The sequence below is a fragment of the Panthera leo genome, chromosome B1 (genome assembly GCF_018350215.1).
Source record: "Panthera leo isolate Ple1 chromosome B1, P.leo_Ple1_pat1.1, whole genome shotgun sequence".
Lineage (NCBI taxonomy): Eukaryota > Metazoa > Chordata > Mammalia > Carnivora > Felidae > Panthera > Panthera leo.
Window position 1 is genome coordinate 59,020,850 of NC_056682.1, and position 20,342 is coordinate 59,041,191.

General features: G+C 34.4%; 1 protein-coding gene across 6 annotated transcripts in view; it reads left to right on the forward strand.

Moving 5' to 3' along the window:
• The window catches only part of NEK1 (NIMA related kinase 1), a 219,548-nt gene that overhangs the window by 187,836 nt on the left and 11,370 nt on the right, over window positions 1–20,342 (forward strand). For all 6 annotated transcript variants that reach the window (XM_042935112.1, XM_042935107.1, XM_042935108.1 and 3 more), the window contains 4 exons: window positions 3,103–3,254; window positions 6,441–6,649; window positions 8,137–8,267; window positions 8,545–8,677. In XM_042935112.1, coding sequence (XP_042791046.1) covers window positions 3,103–3,254; window positions 6,441–6,649; window positions 8,137–8,267; window positions 8,545–8,677 — 625 coding nt within the window. The remainder of the gene's footprint in view (window positions 1–3,102; window positions 3,255–6,440; window positions 6,650–8,136; window positions 8,268–8,544; window positions 8,678–20,342) is intronic.

A 20,342-nucleotide genomic window follows, 5' to 3' on the forward strand; every position in this document is an offset into this window, starting at 1 on the left:
GAATTCAGGTTTCTATCTGGTATCTATCACTTCTGCACCTTTTAAGAACTTCCTTTAACATTCTTGTGCAGCCCTGTTGGTGATGACTTTTTTTTCCTTTTTGTTTATTTAAAAACCTTTTTGTTACACTTTCATTTTGAAAAGCTATTTCTAGTAGGTCTAGAATTATATTATCATCTGGGTTGTATTATTTCTGACAACAAACACTGTAAATTATGTAGCTTTCATAAGGTAGTAGTAATAGAGTGACTTGATTTATTAAATAAGGTAAGGTAAATTTGTAATAGTTCAAAATGAAATCATCTCAAGATGTGATCTTCTCATGCTATCACTTATATAAGAACACAGTCTAGGTTACCAAACAGAATAGTTACTTGTCCTTCCCTTTAGACCTCCCTCATTTTAGAGGATGGCAAATACAGGGCGGAGAGAGACCAGATGTATTCCACCAATAGTTTTCTGATCTGCGGAGTAGAGTGGAAAACTAATCTCTATAAAAATATTAAGAATTTCTTTACTCATTATAGCAAATGGAGAGTTGGGGGGGGATATTGATGTGTAATTCACCAATAGCATATATGTCTTAAATGTCTTGTTTTAATTTGCTAAAATATCAATTATTATATAATGTCTATAATTTTTGCCTTTGCTAAATGTTCATAATTTTTTTAATGTTTTAGATCCACTTTTCACCTGGTTTATGGGTTGAAGTGAGGATATATTTGTAGAAGCTATTTTTAAGAAACAGTGTTACAGTTTAATTTTAGTAAGCAGAAGTTAAATATGTTCATTATAATCCATTCTGTACTATAACCAGAGTATTGCTAATTCATAATTTTATTTGAAAAATACTACAGATGAAACTGTGAGTTGACAGAATTCTTTTAAGTAGAATTATATGTGGAGTTCTATTATTAGTATACTTACTACTTAATTTATTCACTATCTTATGTGGTTCTCTTCATTTTTGAGAAAAAGAACTTAACCAACAAACAAAAACATCTAAAAAAATCTGTCAAAGAAGACTGTGAACATAAAGGGTTTTCAATATAGGATAGATAAGCTGTTGGATTGAGGGTACATAGATCTATTCCAGGAGGAAAGTTGTGAAATTACATACCTCTTAAAATTTCTAACTGTACTATGTTACATTAAGTTAGGAAAATTATTTTTTTAATGTTTATTTTTGAGAGAGAGAGAGAGAGAGAGAGAGACAGTGTGAACGGGGGAGGGGCAGAGAGAGGGAGACACAGAATCTGAAGCAGGCTTCAGTCTCTGAACTTTCTTTCTTTTTTTTTTTTTTTTTTAATTTTTTAACGTTTATTTATTTTTGAGACAGAGAGAGACAGAGCATGAACGGGGGAGGGGCAGAGAGAGGGAGACACAGAATCGGAAGCAGGCTCCAGGCTCTGAGCCATCAGCCCAGAGCCTGACACGGGTCTCGAACTCACGGACCGTGAGAGCGTGACCTGAGCTGAAGTGGGAGGCTTAACCGACTGAGCCACCCAGGCGCCCCTGGGCTCTTAACTTTCAGCACAATGCTGGATGCGGGGCTCAAACCTGTGAACCAGGAGATCATGACCTGAGCTGAAGTCAGATGCTTAAACAATTGAGTCGCCCAGGCTCCCATATTAGGAAAATTATTTTAACTAGTGAAAGGAATAAACTAGAATTGAGACTATTTTACCAGAGTTAAAATTTATCTCAGCCTAAAAAATACTGCATCTTTATGTCGAGTCCCTTGAATTTAGGTATATAATGCATATATGCTGTATCTATCTAGAGAAACTGTTACTGTATGCATATTTTGCATACCGCTGGTTTATAATATACAGGGTTCAAACCATTAAAATAATAAACAAGTCAAGCATAAATTCTGCTGGCAGTGAGAGATTCAGAAAAAGAAATACTTTCAGTACCATTATTAAGTGCTTTGACAAGCAACGTATCTTACCATCTTGTAGTTCATAACCATTTTTTTCAAGTGCTGTAATATGTAAATTATGTTCAAGTAATGGAAATCTATCCTTTTTTTATTCTCAAAAACAGATTGTACCAATAAAATTGGCGACGAATATAAATTTTCATTAATATGCTAAACATTGTGTTTTCTTCACAGCCTCCAATCTGGTGTAGATTCTTACCAGGGCCTTAGGAGTTATGTTTCAAATCTCACAGACTCCTTTAGGGTTATTAACCCAACTCTGAGACTTATATATTTAGATATTTGTTTCATTGCTCTGTCTATCCATCATATTCTAACTGCTGTTAGGTTAGTGGCCAGAGGCTATTTCTGTTATTTCTGGTCTTATGCAAACAAGTTCAAATTTTAAATACCTCAACTGTGCACTTTTTCTTAAGTCAGTTTCTTCTCACCTGATCTCACATGATTTTCAGTATGAACATCAAGTACCTGTCTTTCTAGCCTTGCCTTCTTGTAGGAAAGGCTCTATTTACAGTGCATTGTTCAGGGAAGCCATATTAGGTTTTTGTTTGTTTTGTTTTTTGTTTGTTTGTTTTGCACTAATATGAAGTTCCTTGTTTAACCAATGTGACCCAGACAACAGCTCCTAGGATAAATGATACAAAGGGCCACCAATTTATGTGTGATGGTGCTTTGCCAAGCTTCAGACTAACTCAGTCCAGGATTTGGGAAAGATATACGGGGAGGATTGGCCATAGGAAAGTGTGAGGGGAAGAGTTAGCAGAGATACAGTAAAAGAGTGACAGTATAGGTCCTGAATGAGAAGGAGCAAATTAGCAGTTTCTGGCACTGCCTGATTTCTGACAGATTTCTAATTCCATTCCCTGGGCATACCCCAAGTAAGCACCTCTCCCTGCCTTTGAACGATGACTTAAGTGAATCCTTGTGTGTTGAAACCCAGGCATAACTTGAAAATTTAGTTTCCTCACTGCAAAAAATACAGAGCTGAAATTCAAGAGAATTAGGTTCTAACCTTGGACAAGTCAGCTCTGGAGCTTCTAGCTCTAAATATATGATATAAAAATAAAAAATTAGTATTAGCTCTTTCTAATTTTTTTTATCTCGTTTTTATTTTCTAATGATCTCGCTCCTACTAAGAAGTCTGTTAACTTTTTTAGATGTTGAGGACATGTTCACTTCCAGATCTCTCAAAATTGTTCAGAACACTGATGGATGTTCCCACTGTAGGAGATGTATGTCAAGACAATCTTGAAATAGATGAAATTGAAGATGAGCATATTAAAGAAGGACCTTCTGATTCTGAAGACATGTGAGCATGATGTCATTAACAAATACTAGCACTAACAGAATTTTTGAGTTTATAGGAGTTCTAGAGATGTGACTCACCTAGGCAGTTTTAAAAAATGATCTATAACTGATTTTTTCACTACTTCTTTACCTTTATACAGCATTTTTAAAGTACAGTCATGCAAGTTTTGACATGTATAGTTGCCTCTAAGTAATATAATGACTTACTCTCACTTTGAAGAATATAAGAAAATGATTTCTATGTGTGCTTTCTGTCTTATTCACTACTGAACATGTAGGACCTTGACTTGGCCATGGGGTACATGTGTAATAAATTTTGCTTAAATGAATGAATATTAGGGTGATGATTATTTAACAGTTTAATGCCACATGATACAGGGATTGAAGTGGGAAATTGTGAAATATGTACTATTCTACAGTTCACCAGGGAAAAGACCAGAAAGCCTCTATATCTCTCTCCTGCCATGTATGATTGCAAAACTATGGCAGTGGAGAGTTAGCAGGTAGACTAGTTGTTTTATTTGCATATGTATGTGCACATACATTTAATTGCTTTCCCAAAATTCCTTTCTTCATGATCCACAGGGAATCTAGAATCCGAGAGAAATTTAACCAACACTTCTGAGAACTATGGGAAGTGATAGCCCCTTAGACAGTAATCTTTTTCCACCCTCTTTGCAACAAGTAAGCCCTCCTATGTTACTCTGCACTGTCAGCGCAGAGCTTGATGCAGGACTTGATCTCAAAAACCATGAATGATATCATGACCTGAGCAGAAACCAAGAGTCGGTTGCCCAACCAACTGAACCACCTAGGTGTCTCTAAAATCACCATTGTTTTAATCTGACTGCCACAATGGCTTGTTTGTGACTTGTGTTCTTTTAACTACTAGTTGATGACAGAATTTTAAAATTTAAGTTAGAAGCTTTTAATATTAATTTAAAATTTTGAAAACCAAGTTAAAAAAATAAAATAAAAAATTGAAAACTAAGCTATTTTTATTTTTTAAGATATTTATTTATTTATTTATTTTAAATATATGAAGTTTATTGTCAAATTGGTTTCCATACAACACCCAGTGCTCATCCCAAAAGGTGCCCTCCTCAATACCCATCACCCACCCTCCCACCCCCCATCAACCCTCAGTTCTCAGTTTTTAAGAGTCTCTTATGCTTTGGCTCGCTTCCACTCTAACCTCTTTTTTTTTTTTCCCTTCCCCTCCCCCATGGGTTTCTGTTAAGTTTCTCAGGATCCACATAAGAGTGAAACCATCTGGTATCTGTCTTTCTCTGTATGGATTATTTCACTTAGTGTAACACTCTCCAGTTCCATCCATGTTGCTACAAAGGGCCATATTTCATTCTTTCTCATTGCCACGTAGTACTCCATTGTGTATATAAACCACAATTTCTTTATCCATTCATCAGTTGATGGACATTTAGGCTGTTTCCATAATTTGACTATTGTTGAGAGTGCTGAACTAAGCTATTTTTAAAAGTAGGTTAGTGCATACCAGGAAATTTCACTTACTGTTTTCCTTGGGAAAAAAACATTTCTTTTTGTTGTTATTCAAACTTCACTCAAGGGTCATATAATAAGAAAATCTAAAAAGTGAATTCAGGGCCACATTTAAAAATATGTATAAGACAAATTTTTGAATGCTTCTTCCAAAAAAGATGTTAGTCTTATACTTTTCTTATAATGGCAGACTTAGCAGCCCCACTGACTTTTAATACCATCTGTGGAGGGCACTAATTCCTCCAGGCTGGCCACTAGAAGATTTAATCAACAGATTAATGTTTACTCATTGTTACAATGGTACATAGTGGATGTGCATGCTATGTTAGTCTTTTAATTAAATACTAAGTTAAATGCTAATAGTAGGATGAACCAAAAGATTAGATATACTCCCTTTCTCGTTCTAATGAGGTGCTATGCTTTTCTATACCTGCTACAAAGTGTAGAAGTTTGTACACATAAATAAAAACTAAAGATATTTCTACATTAAAAGATTATTTTCTTTTTCCATTAATGGAAAATTTATTTAAGATCTTGCATAATACCATTTATATTTTAGCTCTTCAGTAAATACTTGTTTATTTGATTGGAATCTAAACTTAAATCAGCTTTTCTAGTGGATGAAATCCTCAGCGTGGGTACATAACCTCTTTCAGAAGATCTCATATATCTAAGAGGCAAATCATAAGAGAAATAAAGTCATTGAGTATGTTTTGGGGGTATTATAGAAGTGGTGAGATTTCAATCCTTTCTGTGCTATTTATTGACTGTGCAATTGAGTGTATAGCCTTGTGCAAGACATATAAACACTTTGATTCAGTTTCCATGTCTCTAAAGGGAGTTATATGTAGGTAAAATTTTAGTAATTGAATAAAAATGAATAAATAAACTAAATAGAATAAACTAAAGTACTATATAAGTGTAAGGTATTATTGGCCTAAATTAATTAGTTCCAGCATCTTTAATCCCATGAAAATAAAATTAATATCCTGAGCAATGCCTTGGAAATAAGATAATCTAGCAAAGATTATTATGGTTAATATATTCTAATTATGTGGTAAAGTTTACTTGCTATGTATTTTAGAAATGTTTTCAAGGATAAACATGTAAAGATAAGATTTCTGGTGACTATTTTTATTCACTAGATCATCCTGTGAACCTGAATGTAAAATTCCATAAGTATTTTCATTTCTAAAAGTTCAAATGCCCAATGAATGTTTATATGAAAAGCCTTTCATATAGGATACTACCATTATACATCCACGTGAATATTCTGCTGAATTTTCAAAATTACATAGAAGAAAAATATTTGAATATTAAGTATTTTTTTTGAAAGCAAGTGAAAAATCTCTTTAGTCTGGCCTTTTAAAACACTGAAACATTCTTTCAAAATTTAAGCAGTGAATAGCATTGATAGTTTTATAATTCTCTTTCGGCACTCAAGATCACACAAGTCATCTTCGGGCATATGTATTCCAGAATATGTATCATGTGCTGTATTTTATAATTGTATCAGTCCTCATTTACTTTTACCTATGTAGGTTTTTTCAGATTTCTTTTTATCCACTATTAGTACTTTTAAGTAGAAAGGAGCACATGTATATTGAAGTAAAATTTCAAAATAAGGTAACATTTTGGTAACGTTTACTTTAATCTTTCAAAATTTCAGTGTATTTGAAGAAACTGACACAGATTTACAAGAGCTTCAGGCCTCTATGGAACAGTTACTTAGGGAACAACCTGGAGAAGAATACAGTGAGGAGGAAGAATCCGTCTTAAAAAACAGTGACATAGAGCAGACTGCAAATGGGACAGATGTAGCAGATGAGGATGACAATCCCAGCAGTGAAAGTGCCCTAAATGAAGAATGGCATTCAGGTACGTGGTCATGATCATGGACCTTTCTTTTTTCATTGTATACAATTATTTCAAGTAGAATATATTTTTCTGTTATCTGATACGAACCATTTCCAACTTTGAATAAAACTGAAGTATGCTTTTGTGTCTCTGACTTTATTCATGCCTTTTCTTCTCACACAAATGTCCATATACATTTGTTCCATTTCTTTCCCGTTAAATTTTAGAAATGCTTTTGAAGCAGGGTGCCTGGGTGGCTCAGTTGGTTAAGTGTGTGACTCTTGATCTAGGCTCAGGTCATGATCTCATGGGTTCGTGAGTTCGAGCCCCACATTGGGCTCTGTGCTGACGGTGCAGAGCCTGCTTGGGATTTTGTCTCTCCCTCTCTCTGCCTCTTCCCAGCTTGCACTCTCTTGTCTCTCTCAAAATAAATAAATTTTAAAAGAGAAGAAATGCTTTTGAAGGATTTTCATTGTTTTCTTATCTTCCTTATTTTTCTAGTACTAAAGATAATAGCCTAGTTTTCCTAGCACTTTATATTTTACAAAAAGCTTCCACATACAGTGGTTAACCAGCAAGGTTAATACTAAAAACAGTTTTTAAAACGTTGACACTTTTTTTTTAAATTGTTGTTTGTTGATAGCATTACCCCCAAGATACATAGAAAATCTGTGTAATCAAGAACTATATTATGTTTATTTGGGAAGAAGAGCTAATGTGAAAAGGAACAATTCTTCAGTAATTTTGTCTTTTACTAGACTATTTCCAAGTGTCTTGGACATATACATGACATAAAACATAGATAGCATTTGTATTTTCTAAGTGCTTTACTAAAGTTTTATGATATGTAGCATAAGTCATCTGCCTCCTGCGTGCTTTTTCATGCTTTGGCCCATGTTTAATATCAACTTTTTAAAAACAGTAGTTAGGGTTGGTTGCCTCAGTACAGAACATATGGGTATGCTTTTTTGATTTTTTACTCAATTAGAATGCTTTTATTCTAGTTTACTGTTTATGTCTATAAAAGATTCCCAAAGTAACATTCCTTTTTTTTTTTTTTAAAGTTTGTTTTTATTTATTTTTGAGAGAGAGAGAGACCATGTGTGCACACCAGCAGGGGAGGGGGCAGATAGAGAAGGAGAGAAGGAATCTCTAGTAGTCTCCACGCTGTCAGCACAGAGCCCAGTGCAAGGCTCGATGCAGGGCTCAATTGTACCAACTGTGAGATCATGACCTGAGTCGAGATCAAGAGTGGACCTCTGACTGACTGAGCCACCCAGGTGCCCCAACCCAAAGTAACATTCTTGTTAAGACAGATTTACAAATACACTGATTTCCTATATAAATGGCAATAATTATAATGATAAAATCTTTATAGTGAAAGTACAAGTAGTCTGTTTCAGTGACCTCACTCAGTTGTGAAAAAGAATTTTAGTCTGTTAGGGTAAGAATTATTTTATTCATTCTTTTTAGTCTTAAAATATCTTCTTTTTATTTCTGTATTTTAGATAACAGTGATGGTGAGATTACTAGTGAATGTGAATATGATAGCGTCTTTAATCATTTAGAGGAACTGAGACTTCACCTGGAGCAGGAAATAGGCTTTGAAAAATTCTTTGAGGTTTATGAGAAGATAAAGGTAAGTAAAATGTCAATTAAAACATTTAACTTTGGGTCACCTGGCTGGCTCAGTTGATAGAGCATCTGACTCTTGACCTCAGGGTCATGAGTGCAAGCCCCATGTTGGGCATGGAGCCTATTTAAGAAAAAATTTAACTTTGAAATATGCTCTTTTTGGATTACTAGTGAAATGTCAGTGATATTTATAGGTCAATAGATTTATCATAAATAATAAAGTTTCCAATTAGAGAAAGTTAATATTCAAGCATTAATTTATATTTGGAAATTTGGTATAGGCTATTCATGAAGATGAAGATGAAAATATTGAGATTTGTTCAACAATAGTTCAGAATATTTTAGGAAATGAACATGAACATCTTTATGCCAAGATTCTTCATTTAGTCATGGCAGATGGAGCCTATCAAGAAGGTAAGATTTCCTCAGTCTATTTTAAGTAAATGTGCAAAAAACAGGATGTAAATTACTGAGCTTTTATCACATGCATTTTGGTGAAATCTATATTGGAATCATATCCAGTACTTATGAGCAATTATAAAATTAACCATGTCATATACTGTTACTGATTCTACCATATTTTCATTGACTTAAGTCCTTTAGGTCCATATTTTTACTTAATTTGTAAGTAACATTTGAATGAGATTTTTTAAGACTCCTTATTGGTCAGTTCTAGAAATCAGAATGCTTTAGTAAAGTTTTAGACATACATGCTTCAGCAGTATGTACAGTTTCTCCTAATACCAAATGTAATCTCTTCCATGCACAGTAAGTGGAGTTCATTTATAGTGGTTTATATGTAAACCATTTTTCTGTTTGGAAAATATTTACCTACAGAATGACACAAAATATATTTGAATTTTATGGAAAATTATTAAAGTTAAAAATGGTGTTGCCCCTTAAATTTAGTCAATTTAGACATGGAACAAGACCAGTAGTATAGTCCTAACTCTGTGACAAGCTAGTAATGTGACATTAAGTAATTTCTTTGAAATTTCAGTTTCCATTGCTATAAAAAGATGATCACTATTCTAATGTACTGTGAACTGTTTTCAAAATACTTATTAAGTGCTTCTTGTAACCTAGCACTTTATTACTAATTGACATTAAACGGCATAGTGTTTTATTTACATGTTGTTTACAGTTCCCTTGGGAGATGAAACCTAAGTATATGAAAGTGTAAGACTATATGTAAAAAATGCATATTCTAAAGTACTTTTCAGTGCAGTAGGAATTAGAGAAGGGAAGCTTGGATTGTGAAAAATGGAAAGAAATGTAGAGCCATACTTGTCAAAAAACAGAGTGAAAACTAATTGATGTGTATTAGAGTTGAAATCACCCTATCAGAAGCTTCTTGTTGTAAATAGTCTTTGTTGTAGGGAAGTGTTGAATCACTATATTGTACATCTGAAACTAATATTACACTGCATATTAACTAAAATTTAAATAAAAACTAAAAAAAACCCAAAGTAGTCTTTGTGATTAGATACTATGAAATATTTAAAATACATAGAGGAAATCAGTGAAGATTTGTAAACTGACAAAGTGAAGATGTTTTGTAAAGTTCAATCTAGCAGCAGTATTCTGGATATCTTGGAGAGTACTGAGATTGCAAATAAGATCTTTTTTGAAACTGTAGATGTGTTTGGGCATGGGAGGGTGAATACCTGGATTTAGTGTTCATAGGAATGGAGCATCAATATTCAGCTCAGATATTTCAGAATCAGGCTTTTAATAAAAATATTTCATATTTTTATTAATCAAGTTTCCTAAAATCAAATTCAAGAATTTTTTTTTATTTTGGGAGCAGCTTCACTTATTTAAGGTATAAACTTATTTATATTGACCAAAAAGCTCAGCCAAAAAAAAAATGTTTTTTTAAATTTGTTAATAAAAATAAAAATCTTTTAGGGGCGCCTGGGTGGCTCAGTCAGTTAAGCGTCCGACTTCAGCTCAGGTCATCGTCTCACGGTCTGTGATTTAGAGCCCCACATCGGGCTCTGTGCTGACAGCTCAGAGCCTGGAGCCTGCTTCCGATTCTGTGTCTCCCTCTCTCTCTGACCCTCCCCCATTCATGCTCTATCTCTCTCTGTCTCAAAAATAAATAAACATTTAAAAAAAATTTTTTTAAATAAAAATCTTTTAAAAATTATAATAGTTATCGTTAAATCAAAACTAGAAAATCTTAAGGTACAGTGAGTACTCTTACCATATAGCTTCAGAAACCACTGTGTCTTCATTAGTATTCTTAACAAAATAATAACTGTCAAGAAAATGTTAGGGCCATTAGCAACAAGTAATGGATTGAATATAAGCCAGTAGATAGTGCTGCATATATTCTTCAATATGATTTTCTTTAGCCCCCTTAATAATCACAAACAGGCAAAAACAAAGCAATGTGTCCTATTTATGGTGGTGCAATGAAATCTATCAATAGAAACTTAAAGGAGCTCCTTTCTTTTCAAATTTTTTTTTTACTTGAGTATAGATGACACACATGGTCATATTAGTTTCAGGTGTACAACATAACTATTTGACAAGTTTATACTTTATGCTGTGCTTACCTCAAGTATAGCTACCGTTGGTCACCAGGCAACACTACTGCAATACCATTGATTGTATTCTTTATACTGTGCCTTCTTCCTATGATTTATTCATTTAATAACTGGAAGCCTGTATTTCCCACTCCTCGTTAACCCTTTTGCCTATCCTCCCAACCCCACCCCCTTCTCTGGCAATGATCAGTTGTCTATATTTATAAATCTGCTTCTGCTTTTTGTTTATTCATTTTTTTTTTAGATTCTACATATGAGTGAAATCATATGGTATTCCTTTTTCTCAGTCTAACTTATTTTACTTAGCAGAATACCTGTAGGTCCATCTATGTTGTCACAGAGGGTACAATCTCATCCTTTTTTATGACAATGTGATATTCCAGTGTGTGTGTATGTGTGTGCACTCGTGCATACACACATCTTCCTTATCTATTCATATGTCAAAAGACACTTAGGTTGCTTCCATATCTTGGCTATTGGTAATAATACTGCAATAAACATAGGGGTGCATATATATTTTCAAATTAGTGTATTCTTTTTCTTTGGATAAAACCTATTAGTGGAGTTATTGGATCGTGTGGTATTTCTATTTGTGAGTTTTTGAGGGACCTCCATTATGGTTTTCCACAGTAGCTATGCCAGTTTACTTTCCACCAGCAATGTACGAGGGTTCCTTTTGCTCCATACCCTCACCAACACTTATTATTTCCTCTCTTTTTGATACTAGCTATTCTGATGTATGTAAAGTAATATCTCATTGTGGTTCTCATTTGCATTTCTCTGATGACTAGTGATGGTGAGCATCTTTTCATGTGGCTGTCAGCCATCTGTATGTCTTCCTCAGAAAATGTCTATTCAGGTCCTTTGCCTATTTTTTAATTGGATTGTTTGATTTTTTCATGTGGGGTCGTATATGTTGTTAACATATGACAGAAATGTCATTTGCAAATATCTGCTATTCATTAGGTTGCCTTTTTGTTTAGTTGATTGTGTTGTTTACTATGCAAAAGTTTGTTATTTTGATGTGGTCCTAATAGTTTATTTTTGCTTCTGTTTCCCTTGCCTGAGGAGACACATCTAGAAAAATGTTACTGTGGCTGATGTCAGGGTAATTCCTTTCGGTGTTCTCTTCAAGGATTTTTATGGTTTCTGGTCTCATGTTAGGGCTTTAATCTATTTTGAATTTATTTTTGTGTATGATGTTAGAATGGGTCCAGTTTCATTCATTTACATATATGTAGCTCTCTAATTTTTCTACCATTTATTGAAGAAACTGTCTTTTTCCCACTGTATATTCTTGCCTCCTTTGTCATAGATTAATTGACCATATAATTATAGGTTTATTTGTAGACTTTCTGTATTCTTCCATTAATCTTTATGTCTATTTTTGTGCCAATACCATACTGTTCTGATGACTACAACTTTATAGTATATATTAAAATCTGGAATTATGATACCTGCAGCTCTGCTTTTCTTTCTTAAGATTGTTTTGGCTATAAGGGGTCTTTTGTGTTTGCATACAAATTTGAGTATTCTAGTTTTATGGAAAATGCTGTTGGTATTTTGATAGGGATTGATTACATTGAATATGTAGATTGCTTTGGGTAATACAGAGCTTTTGGCATTATTAATTCTTCTAATCCATGAGCATGGAATATCTTTCCATTTGTGTCATCTTCAATTTATTTCATTGGTGTTTTATAGTTTTCACTTCTTTGGTTTATTCCTAGATATTTTATTATTTTTGGTGCAATTGTAAATGAAAATTATTTTCTTAAATGCCCTTTCTACTACCTCATTTTTGGTGTATAGAAATGCTACTGATTTCTGAGTATTAATTTTGTATCCTGAAACTTTACTGAATTATTTATTTCATCTAGTAGTTTGGTGGATTTTCCGTGTATACTATCATGTCATCTGCAAATAGTGACAGTCTAACTTCTTCACCAGTTTGGATGCCTATTACTTCTTTTTCTCATCTGATTGTTGTGGCTAGGACTTTGAGTATTATGTTGAATAGTAGAGGCAAGAATGGACATAACTTGTCTTGTTCCTGATATTAGAAGGCTCTCAGTTTTTCACCATTGAGTATGATAGTAGCGATGGGTTTTTAATATATGTTCTTTATTATGTTGAGGTATATTCCATCTAAACCTACTTTGTTAGGAGTTTTTATCTTAAATGGGTATTGAATTTTATCAAATGATTTTCTCCATCTATTGATGATCATATGATTTTTATCCTTTGTTTTGTTAATGTAGCATATCACATTGATTGACTTGTGAATATCAAACCATCCTTACATCCCCAGGATAAATCCCACTTGATTGTGGTAAATGATCCTTTCAATGTATTGATGAATGCAGTTTGTTAATATTTTATTGATGATTTTTGCATCTGTGTTCATCAGGGATATTGACCTGTACTTTTCTCTTTTTGTGGTGTGTTTGTCTGGTTTTGGTGTCAGAGTAATGCTGGCTTTGCAGAATGTACTTGGAAGCTTTCCTCCTTCTATTTTTGGAATAGTTTGAGGAGAATAGGTATTAATTCTTCTTTAAATGTTTGGTAGAATTCACCTGTGAATCCATCTAATTCTGGACTTCTATTTTTTTGATTATCAATTCAGTTTATTAACAGTGATCTGTCTTCAGATTTTCTATTTCTTATTCAATTTTCGAAGATGGTATGTTTCTAGGAATGTATCCATTTCTTCTAGTTGTCCAATTTGTTGGCATATAATTTTTTGTAGCTTTCTTATAATCCTTTGTGTTTCTATGGTGTCATGGGTTACTTCTCTCTCATACCTGATTTTATGAATTTGGGTCTTTTCTCTTTTTTTTTCTTGAGGAGTCTTGTTAAGGGTTGATCAATTTCCTTTATCTTTTCAAAGAACCAGCTCTTGGTTTCATTGATTTTTTTTCTATTGTTTTTTTAGTCTCCATGTCATTTATTTCTGCTCTGAATTTATTATCTTCATTCTGTCTGCTCACCTTGGGATTTTTTCTTTTTCTGATTCCTTTAGGGGCAAGGTTACATTGTTTATTTAAGCTTTTTCTTGTTTCTTGATGTAGGCCTCTGTTGGTTTATTTTCTTCTTTGAACTGCTTTGGTTGTGTGTCCCAGAGATTTTGGGCCATTGTGTTTTCATTTTCATTTCATTTCATTTGTCTCCATGTATTTTTTTGTTTCTTTGTTTCCTTAACCCATTGGTTTCTTTACTATCATGGTGATTAGCCTTTACATGTTTGGGTTTTTTTCCAGTTTTTATCTTTGATTTATTTCTAGTTTCATACTGTTGTGGTCAGAAAAAATGCATGGTATAATTTCAGTTTTCTTAAATTTATTAAGGGTTGTTTTGTGGCCAAACATGTAATCTATTCTGGAGAATGTTCCATGTGCATTTGAAAAGAATGTGTATTCTGTTGTTTTAGGATGAAATGTTCTATATATATCTTTATGTCCATCTGGTTTAATACCCTTCAAAGATGCTCTTTCCTTTTGGTTTCCTGCCTGGGTGATCTAGCTAATGATGTAAGTGGAGTGTTAAAGTCTCTTACCATTGTTATATTACCATTAATTTCTCCATTAATGTTTGCTTTAAGTATTTAGGGTGCTTCAGTGTTGGGTGCATGGATGTTTACTATTGTTATAGCCTCTTGTTGGATTTATCCCTTTATCGTTATGTAATGCCCTTTTTGTTTCTTGTTAACAATCTTTGTTTTAAAGTGTGTTTTGTCTAATATAAGTATTGCTACCATGGCCTTTTTTTTTTTTTTTTTCACTTCCATTTGTTTGGTAAGTGATTTTCCATCCCTTCAATTTTAGTCTATATGTGTCTTTAGGTCTGCAGTGAATCTCTTGTCAGCAGCATGTAGATGGGTCATTGGTTTTTTATCCATTCCATCACCTTATGTCTTTGATTGGACCATTTAAAGTAATCAATTGACAGATACGTACTTATTGCCATTCTGTTGTTTTCTGATTATTTTTGTAGTTCTCTGTTACTTTCTTCTTCTCTTGCTCTCTTTGTTTTTTATTTTATTTTTATTTTTTTAATGTTTATTTTTGAGAGAGAATGTGAGCAGGAGAGGGGCAGAGAGAGGGGGACAGAGGATATGAAGCAGGCTCTGTGCTGATAGCAGCAAGCCCCATGTGGGGCTGGAACTCACCAACTGTGAGCATGACCTGAGCCAAAGTTGGACACTTAACCAACTGAACCACCCAGGTGCCCCTGCTCTCTTTCTTTGTGATTGATGAGTTTCTGTAGTATTATGTTTGGCTTTTTTTTTTTTTGTCTTTATTTTTTGTAAATCTGTTACAGGTTTTGGGCTTGTAGTTATATGAGGATCATATATAACATCTAAGTGTATAGCAGTCTATACTAATTTGATGATCATTTAAATTCAAACACATTCTTTTATTTTTATTTTTTTAAGGTACTACATCTTTTATTTTTTATTTTTATTTAAATCCAAGTTAGTTAACATATAGTGTAATAATGGTTTTAGGAGTAGAATTTAGTGATTAATCACTGACATGTCACACTCAGTGCTCATCTCAATAAGTGCCCTCCATTTGCCCATCACCCATTTAGTCTGTCCCCCAACCCAACATTCCTCCAGCAACCGTCAGTTTCTTCTCTGTATTTAAGAGTGCATTTTGGTTTCCCTCACTCTGTTTTTATCTTATTTTTCTTTCTTTTCCCATATGTTCGTCTGTTGTATTTCTTAAATTCCATATATGAGTGAAATTATATGATATTTCTCTTTCTATGACTGACTCCACTTAGCATAATACATTCTAGTTCCTTCCATGTTGTTGCAAATGGCAAGATTTTTCATTCTTTTGGATTGCTGAGTAATATTCCATTGTATATGTATACCATATCTTCTTTGTCCATTCTTCAGTTGATGGACATCTGGGTTCTTTCCTTAGTATGGCTAGTGTTAATAATATTACTATAAACATTGTGGTGCATGTACCCCTTTGAATCTGTATTTTTGTATCCTTTGGGTAAATACTTAGTAGTGTAATTGATGGGTCATAGGGTAACTCTATTTTAACTTTTGGAGGAAACTCCATACTGTTTTCCAGAGTGGCTGCAACAGTTTGCATTCCCACCAACAATGCAAAAATGTTTCCCTTTCTCTACATCCTTGCCAACATTTGTTGTTTCCTGAGCTGTTAATTTTAACCATTCCAACAGCTGTGAGGTGGTGTCTGTTATATTCAATATGTATTTCCCTGATAATGAGTGATGCTGAGCATCTTTTCATGTGTCTATTAGGCATGGAAAAGTGTCTGTTCATGTCTTCTGCCCATTTTTTCATTGCATTATTTGTTTTTTGGGTATTCAGTTTGATAAGTTTTTTATAGATTTTGAATACTAACCTTCTGTCTGATATGTCATTTGTAAATATCTTCTCCCATTCCATTGGTTACCTTTTAGTTTTGTTGACAGTTACTTTCTCTGTGCAGAAGCTTCTTGTCTTCATGAGATCCTGGTGCTTCGTTTTTGTTTTGTTTCCCTTGCCTCAGGAGACACATCTAGTAAGAAGTTGCTGTGGCTGAGGTCAAAGAGGTTGCTGCCTGTGTTCTCCTCTAGGATTTTGATGGTTTCCTGTCTTACATTTAGGTCTTTCATCCCTTTTGAATTTATTTTTGTGTATGGAGTAAGAAAGTGGTCCAGGTTCATTCTTGTGCATGTCGCTGTCCAGTTTTCCCAACACCACTTGCTGAAGAATATCCTATTGAATGTTCTTTCTTGCTTTGTCAAAGGTTAGTTGTCTATACATTTGTGGATTTATTTCTGGGTTCTCTATTCTGTTCCATTGGTCTGTGTCTATTTTTGTTTCAGTACCAGTCTGGCCTGTTGATTACAGCTTTGTAATACAGCTTAAATCCAGAATTGTGATGCCTCCAGCTTTGCTTTGCTTTTTCAAGATTATTTTGGCTATTCTGGGTCTTTTCTGGTTCCATATGAATTCTAGAATTGTTTGTTCTAGCTCTGTGAAGAATGCTGGTGTTATTTTGATAGGGATTGCATTGAATTTGTAGACTGTTTTGGGTAGTGTAGACATTTCTTTTTACTTTTGCTAAAGTTTTTTTTTTTTTTTTTTTTTTTTTTTTTTTGAGAGAAAGAGACAGAGCATGAGCGGGGGAGGGGCAGAGAGAAGGGGAAGCACAGAATCCTAAGCAGGCTCCAGTCTCTGAGCTGTAGCACAGAGCCCGAGGCGGGGCTCAAACTCACAAACCGTGAGATCATGACCTGAGCTGAAGTCAGATGCTTAACTGAGCGACCCAGGTGCCCCAAAGGTACTGTGGACATTTTAACAGGATTTGTTCTTTCAGTCCATGAGCATGGAGTGTTTTTCCATTTCCTTGCATCTTCTTCAATAAGCTTTCTATAGTTTTCAGCATACAGATCTTTTGCCTCTTTGGTTGGGTTTATTCCTAGGTGTTTTATGGTTTTGGGTGCAATTGTAAATGGGATCACTTCATTGATTTCTCTTTCTGCTGCTTCATTATTGGTGTATAGAAATGACACATATTTCTGTACATGATTGTATATCCTGCAACTTTGCTGAGTTCATGTACCAGTTCTAGCAGTTTTTGGTGGAGTCTTTCAGGTTTTCCACATACAGTATCGTGGCATTGGCGAAGAGAGAAAGTTTGACTTTTTCCTTGCCAATTTGGATGCCTTTTATTTCTTTTTGTTGTTTGATTGTTGAGGCTTGGACTTCCAGTACTGTGTTGAACAACAATAATAAAAGTACACATCCCTGTTGTGTTCCTGACCTTAGGGGGAAAGCTCTCATTTTTTCCCCATTCAGGGTGATATTAGCTGTGGGTCTTTTGTATATGACCTTTATCATCTTGAGGTGTGATCCTTGTATCCCTATTTTCTTGAGGGCTTTTGTCAAGAAAGAATGCTGTATTTCATCAAATGCTTTTTCTGCATTTGTTGAGAGGATCTTGGTTCTTATCCTTTCTTTTATTAATGTGACGTATCATGTTGATTGATTTGCAGACATTGAACCACTCCTGCAGCCCAGAAAAAAAATCACACTTGATTGTGGGGAATAATTCTTTTAGTGTATTGTTGGATTCGATTTTCTAGTATCTTGTTGAGAATTTTTGCATCCATGTTCATCAGGTAAATTGGTCTGTAATTCTCCTTTTTAGTGAATTCTTTATCTGGTTTTGGAATCAAGGTAATGCTGGCTTCACAGAGTGAGTTTGGAAGTTTTCCTTCCATTTCTGTTTTTTGTTTTTTGTTTTTTGTTTTTTTTTAATTAACATCTTCAAAAGAACAGGTATTAACTCTTCTTTAACTGTTTGGTAGAATTCCCCTGGGAAGCCATCTGATCCTGGACTCTTGTTGGGACATTTTTTTTATTACTGATACAATTTCTTTACTGGTTTTGTGTCTATTCAAATTTTCTATTTCCTCCTGTTTCATTTTGGATAGTTTATATGTTTCTAGGAATTTGCCCATTTCTTCCAGATTGCCCAATTTGTTAGTATATAATTGCTCATAATATCCTCTTATTGTTATTGGTGTTTCTGCAGTGTTGGTTGTCATCTCTCCTTTCTCATTTGTGATTTTATGTATTTCAGTCCTTTCCTTTTAAATAACGTTGGCTATGCGTTTATCCATTTTGTTAATTCTTTCAAAGAACTAGCTCCTGGTCTTATTGATCTGTTTCTACTGTTTCTACCGATTTCTGCTCTAATCTTTATTATTTCCCTTTCTCTGCTGGTTTTGGGCTTCATTTGATGTTCTTTTCCCAGCTTCTTTAGTTGTAAGGTTGGGTTGTATATTTGAGAGCTTTCTTCCTTCTCTAAGAAGGCCTGGATATACTTCCCTCTTATGACCACCTTTGCTGCATCCCAGAGATTTTGGACTGTCTTGTTTTCATTTCCATGTACTTTTAAATTTCCTCTTTAATTTCTTGGTTCACCCATTCATTCTTTAGTAGGATGTTTTTTAATCTCCAAGTATTTGTGGTCTTTCCAAATTTTTTTCTTGTGGTTGATTTCATGTTTCATAGCGTTGTGGTCTGAAAATGTGCATGGTATGATCTTAATCTTTTTGTACATGTTGAGAGCTGATTTGTAACCCAGACTACGATCTATTCTGGAGAATGTCCCATGCGCACTCAAGACAGATGTATACTCTGCTGCTTTAGGATGAAATGTTCTGATTATATCTGTTAAGTCCATCCAGTCCAGCGTGTTATTCAAAGCCATTGTTTTCTTGTTGATTTTCTGCTTAGATCTGTCCATTGTTGTAAGTGGGGTGTTAAAGTCCCCTACTATTATTGTATTATTATGAATGAGTTTCTTTATGTTTGTAATTAATTGTTTTATATATTTGGGTTCTTTCAAGATGGGGGCATAAATATTTATAATTGTTAGGTCTTCTTGGTAGATAGACCCCTTAATTATGATATAATTCCCTTCATCTCCTGTTACAGTCTTTGTTTTAAAGTCTAATTTGTCTGATATAAGTATGGCTATTCTGGCTTTCTCTTTTTGGGGAGGAGAGCACAAGTGGGGGTGGAGCAGAGAGAGAGACAGAGAAAGGAAAGTGGGCTCTGTGCTGACAGGCTCACAGCAGCAAGCCCGATGTGGAGCTCTAACTCGGGAACCGCAAGGTCATGAACTGAGCCAAAGTCAGACGCACAAAGACTAAGCCACCAGGTGCCTCTGGCTTTCTTTTGACATTCATTAGCATGATCGATGGTTCTCCATCCCCTTATTTTCATTCTTCAGGTGTCTTTTGGTCTTAATGAGTCTCTTGTAGGCAGCATATAGGTGGGTCTTGTTTTTTAATCCATACATATGTCTTTTGATTGGAGCATTTAGTCCACTTACATTTAGAATGATTATTGAAAGATAGGAATTTAGTGCCATTGTGTTTCCTGTAGAGTTGATGTTTCTGGTGATGTTCTCTGGTCCTTTCTAGTCTTTGTTGCTGTGGGTCTTTTCTGTTTTGTTTTGTTTTGTTTTGTTTTCTTCACTTGAAGAGTCCCCCTTAAAATTTCTTGCAGGGCTGGTTTAGTGGTCATGAATTCTTTTAGTTTTTGTTTGTCTAGGAAACTCTTTATCTCTCTTTTTATTCTGAATGATGGTCTTGCTGGATAAAACATTCTTGGCTGCATATTTTTCCAATTCATCATGTTGAATATGTCCTGCCACTTCTTTGTGACCTGCCAAGTTTCTGTGAACAGATCTGCTGCAAACCTGATCTGTTTTCCCTTATAGGTTAAGGACTTTTTTTTTCCCCCTTGCTGCTTTCATAATTGTTTCCTTGTCTGTGTATTTTGTGAATTTGACTATAATATACCTTGATGATAGTTGGTTTTGTTGAATCTAATGGTAGTTCTCTGTGCTTCTTGGATTTTGATGTCTGTGTCCTTCCCTAGGTTAGGAAAGTTTTCAGCTATACTTTGTTCACATAAACCTTCTGTGCCTTTTTCTCTCTCTTTATCTTCTGGGACTCCTATGATATAAACGTTA